The 13,011-nt window shown below is 48.3% G+C and overlaps 1 protein-coding gene across 3 annotated transcripts in view; it reads right to left on the bottom strand.

Moving 5' to 3' along the window:
• LOC144129433 (uncharacterized) overlaps nucleotides 1-13,011 on the bottom strand; it is a 99,574-nt gene that overhangs the window by 34,210 nt on the left and 52,353 nt on the right. For all 3 annotated transcript variants that reach the window (XR_013313919.1, XM_077663602.1, XM_077663603.1), the window contains exons 10-11: nucleotides 7,626-7,859; nucleotides 4,057-4,437 (exon numbers count right to left, since the gene is read on the bottom strand). Coding sequence is in view for 2 of the 3 variants with exons in the window: in XM_077663602.1 (XP_077519728.1) it covers nucleotides 4,057-4,437; nucleotides 7,626-7,859 (615 nt within the window). In the remaining variant the exon portion in view is untranslated. The remainder of the gene's footprint in view (nucleotides 1-4,056; nucleotides 4,438-7,625; nucleotides 7,860-13,011) is intronic.

Genomic DNA, 13,011 nt, shown 5'->3' with positions numbered 1-13,011 from the left:
ACCGTCTTCTCCATTATGGAGTCTGCACCAACCTCGCGTGGTTATTTCCATACCGGGCATCAAAAAGAAGGCTGATTTATCGACGGCAGCACTAAAACAGACAACCCTAGAATATTTGCATGAGAAACACGGACACCGACTGCATGTATATACTGACGGCTCAGTGACCCCTTCCAGTTCCTCGGGCTCCGTAGTCATCCCCGTAAGGATTATAGTTAAGAAAGTGAAAACATCACATCGAACTTCATCGACTGGTGCAGAACTTACTGCTATTCATGTCGCCATTGAGCATATTAGTGAAAAATCACCCCAGCAATGGTCTGTTTTCACTAATTCAAAGGCAGCCCTCCAAGCGTTGCAATCTGCTCTTCGTCATGGGTGCCATGAACAATTTGTCGCCGAAATCCGAGAGCTCCACCACAGAGCCATCAACAAAGGGCACGATATTGTTTACCAATGGCTGCCAGGACACAGCGGCATCGCAGGCAACCACAGCGCGGACGAGGCAGTGCGAACTGCTCACCATGAGGGTGATGTGTGTCCATCCCCATCTCGAAAGCCGACGCAGCAGGTAGGCTTAGACCACTGTCGCGGGACATCACGCTTGCTGTGTGGAATTCAGGCCAATTCCCGCATTCGCGTTTAAAAACCTTAGACCCAGATCTGAAGCTTCGGCTTCCATCCGGCCTATCATGACGTGAAGCAACTTTGTTGTGTCGCCTGTGGCTTGGTGTAGCTTTCACCAAGCACTACTCCTTCTTAATACGTATGGCTGACAGCCATGCATGTGCCACTTGCGGGTGTGAAGAGACTATAGACCACATTCTTTGTGAATGCCCTGCCTACACCGCTGAAAGACAGTCTCTCTGCCGTGCACTGGAGCATCTAGACCTGCACCCACTGACGCCCACTGACGGAAACGAAGATTCTCGGCCACTGGCTGCCGCGGTCGTCGGCAGTGAAGGCCTCCAGGGCAGTGCTCCGCTTTTTGATGACTTCTGGCCTGCACGATAGGCTCTGACTTTACTGAACGCTATGACTTTTTATAGTGACTTTAATTTCCTGCAACTGTCTTTTCTCCTTCATCTTATTCTCCCCTCACCCCTTTCCCCCCGTGCAGGGTAGCAAACCGGCTATTCGTCTCGTTAACCTCCCTGCCTTTCTTCCTCCTCCGTTCAGGCATAATTTCTACAGTTCATTCTGTGTGCTGCATGTAAAGTGCTGTGAGGGACTGTGATGACAGATGTCAAAGATATGCTGTGCATTGCACAGCTGCATCAGCTGCAGGAGAATGGACATAAAAGTCTCGCTGTTCACTTCACAGGGAAGGCGCCAGCCATTGGGAATGAAGAGACACCTTGCATTGTGATGGATATGCACATAATTTCTACAGTTCACCCTGCGTGGCGCATGCGAAAAACTGCGTGAAACTGCGATGATGGATGCCAAAGATTTGCAGTGTGCCATGCTGCCATGCCAGCTGCAGAATGGACGAAGATTTACGGTTCGCTTCAGCAAGTGGCAGCTACCGGCGCATAATGGGGTGCACCATGGGTAGGAAACTGGGAATGCTTCTTTTCACTCTCCAAAAGTCCGTGTTTATAAACAGCGTTCGGACGCGAGTGTTATGATTTGTATTGACCAGGGTGTTGCCTCAAAACAATGAAAAAGCAGGCGAAACTCGCTGCTCCCACTCAGAATACAGGACATACAGGTGCTGTTCTGGGCGTTTTGGCTTGTAATCGGAGGCACCCCCTAAGCTCTGTAACGTTCACCAACATTGTCTTTGCACTTTGTCTCCACCATGATGCAGTCGCTGCATCTTTCAATTGAGCACTTGAACACCATGGACCCGCAAGGGTAGGCAAAAAAATAAAATATAAGCAATACCAGCTCTTACAAACACTATTTTAACATAACGCATATACTCCTGTAAGGACTCAACCTCCAACTTGGCAGCTGGTGTTTCGGAAAGAAAAAAAGTGAGCCAAAGGAATTGCTTCCTGTGTGCATAATTTTGCCCACGTGGTACTTTACACTGGGAGCTGACAGACGATAACTGCCTGCGACACTCGCTACAACCACGCATGCGCCATCCCATTTGCCAGATTCCACCTGGAGCCACGAACATGCGCTGCCACAACGCTGCTAACTCGTCTTGCGCACTCAGCGTTTGCACCAGGAAGGAGAAAATGTTATGTTGTGCAAAAAAAACTAGAATGGGGTTGGCATGTTTTTTGCGATGCACCACCCATCGCCCAGTGTCGTTAGGCCTTGCGTGCTTCACATCGAAGCCACACCGAAGGTGCTTTGAATCTAGTCGCAGTTTACTAAGTAAGGTCTGAACTTGTTACTAGTTCACCACCATTACACACAATAACCTCACATTAAAATGAGCATGTCAGTAATTTCTGCAAGGCCTTCGACAGCGAAGCACTCTGAAAAGCAGGCCAGGCAAATGCCATCTCAAACTGACGGCGGCGGGTCGCACATGTGGCACGCCGCTCTGAGCTGTCGGTCAGTCAAGCACCAGACTCTCGGAAGATCATGAGGTCTCCTCGAATTGGCTGCACTTTCTGCATCGGTTCAGGAGGTGCAGCACTCTCGCACTCGATTTGAATTCGTGCTGCACGAGTTCTTCTGCACCAGTCTCAGGGTGAGTTCTCTTCTCATGCAAGTAGTGCAAGGTGCTTGGTGCATCCCGCAAAAAACAGGTAGCAGATGGGCGCATACCATTGCTACATGTGGCATCTGTGTCGTGCATTCACCAAGCAGCTGAAATAGGTGCGCGCGCGCGTGTGTGCGTCTGTGTGCTTGTGTGTGGATCTGTGTACGCACGTGTAAGCGGCTGGCTAGCAGGCGTCCTTTCTGTCCAGACTCACACTTTGCTTTACACCATTTCTCTTTTGTGTGCAAATATTATTACACACAGCACAATGGAGCGTTTGTATAAGAGGCAGATGATGAGATGTGATCATAGCGTTTGTGATGACTCGCTGCAGCATCATCCACACCTCCGCCTACAGTAGCAACTGGCTTTGAGGTCGCTGTCAGCCCACACCTTTGCCTGCCAGTCAGCCTCCAATAGCCACTCCACCACCACCGTCCACCAACAGTGAATGCGAGTTGTTGAGTTCAAATAAGTGCAAGTTATCAGGTAACTCTGTTCTGCTGTAACTGGCAAACAACTGCAGACACTTTTTGCACAGAACGGCAACAGCCTGAACCATGCTTATAAACTGTCAAAGGTCGTCTCAAGCAAAAGTCAGAATAACGTCTTGAATTCAGTTTGTTGTCTCTTCGAAGTACCCGTTTATTAAGTGACGGGCACCCCTTTGCTGAGTGCAAAGGAAAGGGTGGTGTCAAATTATTCATCACTTCTGGAATGAAAAAAATTTCATGGCCGCTCAATGAGATGCACCAATTCGTAAAATGCATAGCATTCAATACAACTAGCCCAATCCCATGCATATGACAAACCACGTGACAAACACCAACACACGGTCATAGTAGACGAACTTTTATGCACTTTTGCGCTCGATCTGGCAGCTGCACCGAGAGCGCTAGCGTCAGGCTACACTCAGGTCGCAAGAACTGGTGGTGCACTGGTACACCACTTGTGTGAGCTAGAGCAGAAAGTGCAGCCAAATAGAGGAGACCTATGATCTTAGCTTAGAATCAAGTGACGTCTGCCAGTAAACTAATGTAGCAGTCTGTTTCTGTTTTACTTAATGCGGTTAATTCATGCCGGTCGTCGGGTGTGGATCTTATCATCCATACTTTCAATGCAATATAAATTTGAAGGATTCAGTGGGAGTGCCCTTATTTGTCATAAAAATGCGTGTCACAGCATAAAAAAGGGATGCATAATCAGGGGCTCCGCTGTAGTAGGAAAAATTTTATAGAAAAATGTTCCTGGCCCACCCACCCACCCACCTTACCCACTGAATATGTTGTTCACTTGGCATGCTCAATGAGGTGGTTCCAGGGTCCTTTCAGACTGTGATTAGACCACGTGGCCTGGATTTCTGCCAGCATGCACCACCATGCACTCACCTGCCTGGACGATGTGCCCAGTTCTTGAGCGCAGCCTGCTGTGCTGCCGTCTTGCAGGATGGGGCACCGCCGGAATCGGTGTGAGCCACACGCCGATGGGCAACAACCCCATTGGATGTGCGAAAGCGCTTGTTGCACAGGCTGCAGGTGAAACGGTTGTCCCGGGGCCCGTGGGCAGAAGCCTGGTGCTTCTCGAGCAGGCGTGGCGTCTCGTACAGTCGTTTGCAGTGGCTGCACTCAAGGCCGGATGCGTGGGGGGCACCGTGCAGAGCCACGTGCGTGGCATGGGCATCCTCGGCAACAAAATGCCGGGGACAGTGCGGGCACACCAGGGGGCCTCCAGGCCGGTGCTGGCGGCGCATGTGCAGTGTCAGCTGGAACCTGCTCCAACAGGTTGGAACAACAGGGTCAAGGCAACTCAGACAGAACGGAACCAGCATCAAAAGCAACAACACCGGAAACAAGACTGGACCAATTGATGGGTGCGTAGTTTATTTATGATCTAAGCTCTTTCAAATGAAACACGAGTTGCAGCTTGCTAGTTGATTGACATCCCAAAACCAAAACTAGGCATAAGCACAAAATGTATGCAGCATCTCCCACAGCACCTCATTCAGATTATCTGCTATTTTAACTCATGCCGTGTTGCAGCTGTTGAAGCTGAATTTAAAGCATGTTCACTTATATACAGTCACCGACCGATAATTCAGACTGCATGGTGAATGTAAATAGGTCCGAAATATCAAATGTCCGAAGAAACAAATGAAGCAAAAAAATGCCTTTTTATTTACATTTTATGGCATCTGTGTCGGGAAGGACTTGTGAATGCTTTGCTGCATGCACTTCCGCTTACGAGCAACCAAATCGGTCTGTACGTCCGCCAGTGTCATGCTGTCACTGTACGCTGGTGCGAGGACTGCAAAGGCTCTAGTCAGATCCGTGTGTGAGGGCTCCACAGCACACGGAACGTCGTCATCCGAGTCAGAGTCGCTGTTCAATGGGGGGAGCACTTGCTCAATTATTGCGTTGTCGCTCAGTTCGGCACACGATGACACCGCGCTGTCGACGTCTGCGAAGTCTTCAAATGTAACGGCGGCAGGAATGGGCACACCGCAGTCTCGCAGGTCTGCATTTGAGCTCGTTATGTCAGGCGGCAGATCAGGCGGGGATGGGATTCTGGGACTGCGGCATCGGGCTCACCACCAAAGGCAAATCCTGCATGACGGAAGCAGTTACTGATTGACACTGTCTTCCATGCATCTGCAAGGATGCTTATGGCTGAAAACAAGTCCACAATGTACTTCTTCTGATTGTCCAAGCACAGCACCATGCGGTGCAGCAGGTGGGAATGATACAGCCCTTTTAAATTCTTTATAACACCTGGTCCGTCGGTTGGAGAACACTCGTACTGTTGGGCGGCGAGAATTCAATTTCAATCGCTTTCAGATTGCTGATTGGGGCATGGGCACTGCAGTTGTCTACAAACAGTAGCACTTTGCGTTTCTGCGACTCAAACTTTGGGTCCAACTTGCGTACGTACCCTTCAAACAGCTGTTGCGTGATCCATGCTTTACTGTTAGCTTCGTACCAGACAGGAAGAGACTTTGTTCCCTTGAAGCTTCTAGGGTTCTTTGACTTGCCGATTACTAGCAGCGGCAATTTTTCCATCCCCGAAGCGTTGCTTCCAACAACAACGGTAAGTCGTTCCTTACTGTGCTTGCCGCCATGACAAGGTTCTCCGGACAGGGCAAGAGTTTTGTCTGGAAGCAGCATATAGAAAAGACCGATCTCATCGACGTTAAAAGTGTCCTCTGGCGAGTATCAGCTGAGCAGGGCTTCGAGCTTTTCGCTGCGGTAGTTTGCAACCACTGTGCTAGACACTGCACCACTTTCACTGCACATTTTTTTGAAGGCGAGGTCAAACCGCTTTTTGAAATTTCTAAGCCAGCCATCGCTGATCTTAAATCCTTCTATGCCAAGCCCCAGCACGAGGGTCTCTGCCTTATGCTTCAAAAGGTGGCCAGAAACAGGAATATGCTGAGCGACAGTAGCGTTAACCCAGATGCTCAATGCTTCATCCAACTGCGGGTAAAGTCCTTGTCATAGTCTTTTCTGTTCAGCTGCAGATGTTTTCTTGGTTGCGTCAAGAATCTTGTACTTGTTCTTCATGTAGTCTGATATTGTTTGCTTGGAGACGTTGAATTAAAGGGCAACTTCGACTTGCGAACGCCCGCTCAGCACTTGCTGTATTATAGCTGCCTTCTTCGCCATTGTCAGCGTCATGTATTTCCCGCGCTTCGCCTTCGCCGGCACGGACTGCGAATGCACCGTCGGCGACATTTGGTGCAGCCTGTCATTGTCAAACTCACGCGAAATGGTGTCGTATGACGACTTGATGGAACCTAGCACAACGCTGTAAACATGCACTGAGATGCGCACGAAGAACTCAACAAACGAGCACAGACTGGCGGCGGGAAGGCCATAAACGGCCGTGATAGGTGATAGGGAAAGCAAGACAAAGCAAGCACAAGTGCAGCGCCCCCTGCTGCTCTCCCGCCCGCAACACAATCCTGTTTCACCGTGGCCTCTGCGATCGGTTCCAGCAATGCCGACATGGCCTCCGCGATCGGCTCAGGCAGCGCACCGTCAGCGTTGCCGAAGCTGATCGCAGAGGCCTCGTCGACGCTGCCGGGACCGATCGCAGAGGCCATGGTCGCACATTGCGAATAGGCGCCAAAGGATGGCACTCGCCTCCGCTTTTACCTGAAGCCACATGATTTAATTGTGGAAGCGACTGCGCGAGTGAGTGGCCAAGCGCGAATTTCAAAATTTCACACAAACCATGGCCGCTTGTAACGCGCAGGTTGCGCAGCTGCGCGTTACAAGTGGCCGCCACGAGAAGCACTGCACAGAGTCCAGATTATCGAATATAGAGCTGAAGGCTCTCCGAAATATCGGTCGTCTTTATACATCCCTATCACCCCTTATCCTATCACCTATCACCACCTTATGTAATGTCCCTATGGGACCCTTAAGGGTTAATAAATGGTGATGATGATGATCATGTTTATGGGGCCAGTGGAGGTGCCGCGAAGCTGTCCGAATAACTGGGCATGATTGAATTACCGGCGTCCGATTTATTGGTCGGCGACTGTATGTGCAGAGTTTGATTTCCCTTTAAAAAGCAGCACCATAACACTTTTCTACGCATGTCAAATGGTCTGCAACAGTAACAAGAGAATTGTTACTGCAGTCAGGGCCTACTGGTTCTAAGAAATGCAATCACTGACTGTTTTGAAAAGACTGTGGGTTGGATTGTTCTGTTCTTGGATCCGTGCCAATGAACCTGATGGTTGTGCAATGTGAAAGTGACCCGGAGAAGGAGCACACCCACCACTTAGCCAACAGGCACACACCGAGTGGGATATCTCACCATTTGAGAATACAGCATCTCAACTGTTTTGCTATGTCAGCAATGAGCAAGTGAGACAGGTGCAAGCTTCCAACCAACAGAGCACTAGAGCCAAGGCTTCACTGACCAAATGTTGGAAGAAAGGGATTGTGCTGACCTAAAAGCAAAGGCACGTTCACACTGGGTGCAGGAAAAGGGGTAGCGGCCTGTGTGGGTGGCCTGGTGCTGGCGGAACTGCAGCGCACTGTAGGTGGCAAAGGAGCAGTCGGGGCAGCGCAGGTGCCGCACACGCGTCATGGCTTTCAGTTCCTCGGGCGTCAACTCCTGCTCGTGCACGACGGCCATGTGGGTCTGCTGCTTGCGCTCATTGGGGAACTTGTGGCCACACAACCTGCACACAAGGCGCAAATTGAGGAAGACTGCACTAAAACAAACTGACCCCTACTGCTAGGCATGTCAAACCAGAGGTCAATCAGAGGTCAGAGGTCAATCGACAAGAGGCTCAAGACGAGAACAACGAATGCTCGAGCTCTATTTTTAGAGCCAAAGCTCTACAGCTCTACTGCCCCCGTTCCTCAAGGTCATGTCAGTATGCAAAACGACCTTGGGAAGCAGCAGAGCGCAAAATAAAAATAAAAACAATAATAAAATAGAATAACAAACTGAAATAAAAACAATAAAAATAAACAAAAATTAAAATTTTTAATACAAACAGGAAGAAAGATGCTTTCAAATATTGAACCAAATATCTGTCCAGTATGAAAAAGAAATTAAAAAAAAGTATGCAAATGTCTAATAGTACACGGCCTTTCTAACCAAAAAAACAAATGTACATTGATAAAGCAATATAAAAAAAAAAACTAGACATGCACAGAAATGTATACAATCGCTTGATTGGACAACATAGCAGTAAGCAACCTGCACTGTACTGCAGTGATGCAACATAACAAAATGAAATCCATGAATGACCCGACTGGTAACTGAAAATAACATGACGGGTGATAAAACCTCATTAATTTGGACTTCAAGGGACAGGAAGAAATTTCCCAATAAAGTCCAGTTACTTATTATCCATTTACCATTCCCAGAAGTGCCAGAAATTCAAAAATTGTTCGAAGCCTTGCCAGGAGGCTCCATCGCATAAACAACGAGCGTGCAGTTTTAGTGCATTGGAAGAATAACATGAACATTAGCAAGGGAAACAGCGAGTCTGCTTCTACAAGGGTAATCCCAAAAGTACAGTCTCCAAAGCGCTGGGGCTGCAGGAAAACTATTAGTGCAACTGTTGGCCACACTGCTTCACTGCTCACTCCTCTCACAAACAAGGTATCGCTTACCTGCTCGGCCAGCCAGTCGAGGAACCGTTTGTGTATTGGGGCTACCAGCTGAGAAGTTAGTGCAGTTTTCAGATTTTTGAATGTAGGAGGCCTTCAATCTGTTGAAATTCATCGCCAGTTGACGGAAGCGTATAGAGACTCGGGCATGGATGTCAAAAACATTCACAAGTGGCGTAGCGAGCTTACAGCTCATCGCATTGTAATTCACGATGAAGAAGCAGGCAACCTAAAATCTCTGACAAGACAGTTGCGAAGGTTGAAGAAATGATGCGACAATATTGAAGGATCATTCTCGATGAGCCCTCCATTTTGGTTCCTGAGAGGTCTCAAAGTACCATTCATAGGATTTTGACTAAAAAAATTGGGATATTGAAAGATGTACGCAAGATGTGTCCCCGGAATTCTCACACCAGACCACCAATGGCGACATGTTGAATCTTCCCGTGAATTTCTTCAGCATTATGCTGAAAAAACAAGGTCAACTTTTGGAATCCATTGTTACCGGTGACGAAACCTGGACATTCCATTTCTCACCTGACACAAACCAAGAATCATGGCTCCTGGAACCACGATGAATGATGACAGGTATTGTGAGACACTGAAGCAACTCAGACGGGCAATTCAGAATGGGAGAAGAGGTATGTTGAGCAAGGGTGCGATTCTCCACAACAAAGCTCACCTCCACGCCACCCGTCAAACTGTCGCTCTCCTGCAGCAGTTCAAACAGAAAATCATCCCCCACCCAACCTATAGTCCGGACTTGGCACCCAGTGACTGCCACTTGTCTTCAAAGTTTAAAAAACATCTGGCCAGAAGGCGCTTCAGCGATGATGATAGAGTCCAATGCATCCTCAACAACATGCACTCGAGCTGGTATGAAAAGGGCGTACAAAAACTGCCCCAAAGCCTGCAAAAAATGCATCGACCGAAATGGCGATTATGTGGAAAAATAGAAGAATGTTCAACTCTTGAACTCATGTACCACTCGTCGAAAATATATTTTTCTATTTTTAAAAAATTGGAGACTATTTCTTTAGGATGACCCTTGTAAAAAAAAAAAATGACCAGGGACGCATCAGTCGGTGTCTGAAAACCGCACGCAGCTATATCTGGCTATCGAGCAGGAGTTGTATTCAAACAAAGGCGAAAATTAACAAAGTGCAGAAGCCGGGAATGTGGTAAGATTAAGTAGCGCAGCTGTACATTCTGAGATGTTGCTATGCTAGGTTACCACTTCAGACTGCGAGGTTCTACCCTATCACCATATGTAACCAGTTAACAAGGCTTCAGCTATCTGGTTATCGAGCAGGAGTTCTGCTCAGTCAAAGGCGAATATTAACAAAGTGGTAAGATTAAGTACAAGCTGTACATTCTGAGATGTTGCTAGGTTACCTCTTCAGACTGGGAGGGTCCATATGTAGCCAGCTAACGTAGCGCTATTCACTGTCATCGCCAACTAAGAACTTGGTTAAGCAGGTGCCTCCATTGCGTAAGATGACACTTGAAGCCATGAATCCATGTCACAAAAAATGTGTCATGGCAACTTCAAAACCCTGTAACTGTATTTCTACACTAGGCGGGATGATAATTTTACCCTTACTGCATTCCTTGATGTCAAGAGAAACTTATGGCATGCATTTTACCAAGTTTCCTGCAGCAAAATTTCTTAAAATCTCTCGACAAAAAACAAACAACATACAACTTACGCTCACTTATTACGAACGAGGGTGGCGCTACCGTCAAAATATGCCTTAGGGCAACGGGTCTGCGTCTCAGATGCAACAAACAACCGCGGCGTCATAACTCGGTTAGAGTGAACGAGCAGGCGCCGTAAACTCGGCCCTGCAGTCTAAAAGGTCGCACTCCCAGTAAGCGCGGAGATGGAAGAGCATCTCCGGGTCTTCGAGCATCCGTGACAGTTGGAGAAGAAAGGAGCCACACCAACCACATCCGAAAGCTTATACCCTGGCTGCCAATAAGGCGGTCCACGCTCGCCTCGCTCCCTTTTCTTCTTCTCTGACTTCAAATGTCGGGCGGCGGGAATCTTTAAGAACTCTCTTCTTAGGGGAGACAAAGAATGCATTAAAAAGGCGAGACATTGCCAAATTGGCAGTTTTCCAAAATGCGGCCGTCGATTAGACGACAGGTGCCTTGAAAGGTGATGCAGGCATTGGTGAAAGACAGGGCAAGCTTTTGCAGTAACACCCTACTGTGTGCAAGGTGGAATGGCAGCGACCGGTGGCGACCCTGTGTCATTGGCAAGTTTGGGCACTGCAATGCTTTGGGAACTACACTTTTGTACCGTACAGGAGGAACACAAAGTCCCGGATAATGAGTGACTTTTTGTTTTCATGCGACGAGCATAAAACCATGCCCGAGTTCCAATGGCACAATTTGCTCGCCGAGTGGCTAGCTCAGTTCGAACATGACAAGGCAAAAAGAATGCGAGTTCAAACCATTGCATGATAACTTAGCAATGCATCACATTTTGCCTTCTCTGGCTGTGGTGATAATGTTCTTCTTGCCACCGAATGCCAGGTGCAAGACCCATCCACCGGACATGGGCGTCATTCAAGTCCTATCATAGGTGAATCATGCAACTCATTCTGATAGCAATTCGCACACCAGATGGCGATGTGATGATTCGGACATCTTTCTGCACTGCTGTGGTAACGATTAAGGCCATGTGGACGGGACTGATTACGGAGGGCATCAGGAATTGCTTCTGTAAAGCAGGCTTTATGGGTCAAGGAATGACTGAGAACACTGTTTAACATCCGCGAGATAGATGCATGTGGATGTGTAGTAACGCGTATGGCCGGACATGATTTCGCCAGCGATAACTTTTTGGTACGGATTATGACACCGGCATTGCAAAGTCATAATTGATGAAGCCATTGTACGCCAAGTACGAGCACTGCCTGACTGTTGCAATCCTGATGACAATGACAAGGAGGCCGACATGCCCCTAGTTGCCATGAACGCTTCAACAATGTTTATATCTTGTTCATGATGCAGCTCAAGGGACTAGCATATAGGGGCACGGCAAGGCGCATTAGTTACCGCTCTTGAAGGACATTTCAACTAAGGGTACCGTGCACACACAGACAAGGACAAGAAGATGAAGCGCAGAACAAGCAAACAACAAGCGCTTGTTGTGTTACCTTCTCGTCCTTGTCTGTGTGTGCGCAGTACCCTTTGTTGAAATGTCTGAGTGACTCACCCAACAAGGTTTGCTCTTGAAGGCTTGGAAAGTGGCTTGATACAGTTTCCTTTGAAGAAGCCGATGCGCATAACGAACTTTCGGAAGAAAGAAGCACCAGTTTCGTTCGACTTCGCATTTCTGACTGTAAAATGAAGTCCACTTACAATGAACCTTGGACACAACTAACGCAATCCACGGGACCGTCAGGTTTGTTATAAGTGGGCTCGACTGTATCACGTAAGTGCACAAGGTGGAGAGAGGGTAGGCAGATCACAGAATGAACAAAGGAGGGGAAAGCCTCGGGGTGCTTGCCATTGTTTCAACAAGGGGACTTGTATTCGTCTGGGCAAAGCATTCATCATTAGAAGGGTTTAAACAGGCTCTTCACCCAAGGAGGGAGGCCCGGTGAGGGAAGGAGGGCGTCAATTGGGAAGGGTGAATCTTGTCCAGGCATGATGGCTTCTAAAGAGGATTAGCCGGTCGATCTGCAGAACTGCGACGAGAAAAGGCCAGCTCAGCAGAAAGCAATCTGGGGGGGGGGGGGGGGGGGGGGGAGCATGGAGAGATAGCGAATGTGGACTTGAAAGGCTGTGTCTCCGGCTGCGACAGGTGGCTCAGTATGATTGGCTGCGCTGACCTGAAAAACTAGGATAAAGGAATTAAGCAGCATGGTGGAAGGAAATACCAGGGGCCAAAAAAAGAAAAAAAGGAAATTGAACGAAAAAATTGGCAGTGGCTTAACTTGGCTAACCCCGGAATTCAGCAAATAGCAAGAACGCTTGCTAAGGGTCTAAGGCTCATCCATGGCAGCTCCACTACACGCTCGCAACAGCCGTTTATATATATTCACACAACCACGTGGCTATGACGTGGTATCACATGGTCTAATGACACCCCCATCGAAGGTCATCACGTGGCTTCACATCACCCCACAGGATGTTCTTAAGGCCAAAGGCCACCCAATGTCAAAGATGAACTAAAGATCATAGGTCAAGGTCAGG

Source organism: Amblyomma americanum, chromosome 4 (assembly GCF_052857255.1).
Source record: "Amblyomma americanum isolate KBUSLIRL-KWMA chromosome 4, ASM5285725v1, whole genome shotgun sequence".
NCBI lineage: Eukaryota > Metazoa > Arthropoda > Arachnida > Ixodida > Ixodidae > Amblyomma > Amblyomma americanum.
This window is presented reverse-complemented; position numbering and strand designations above follow the sequence as displayed.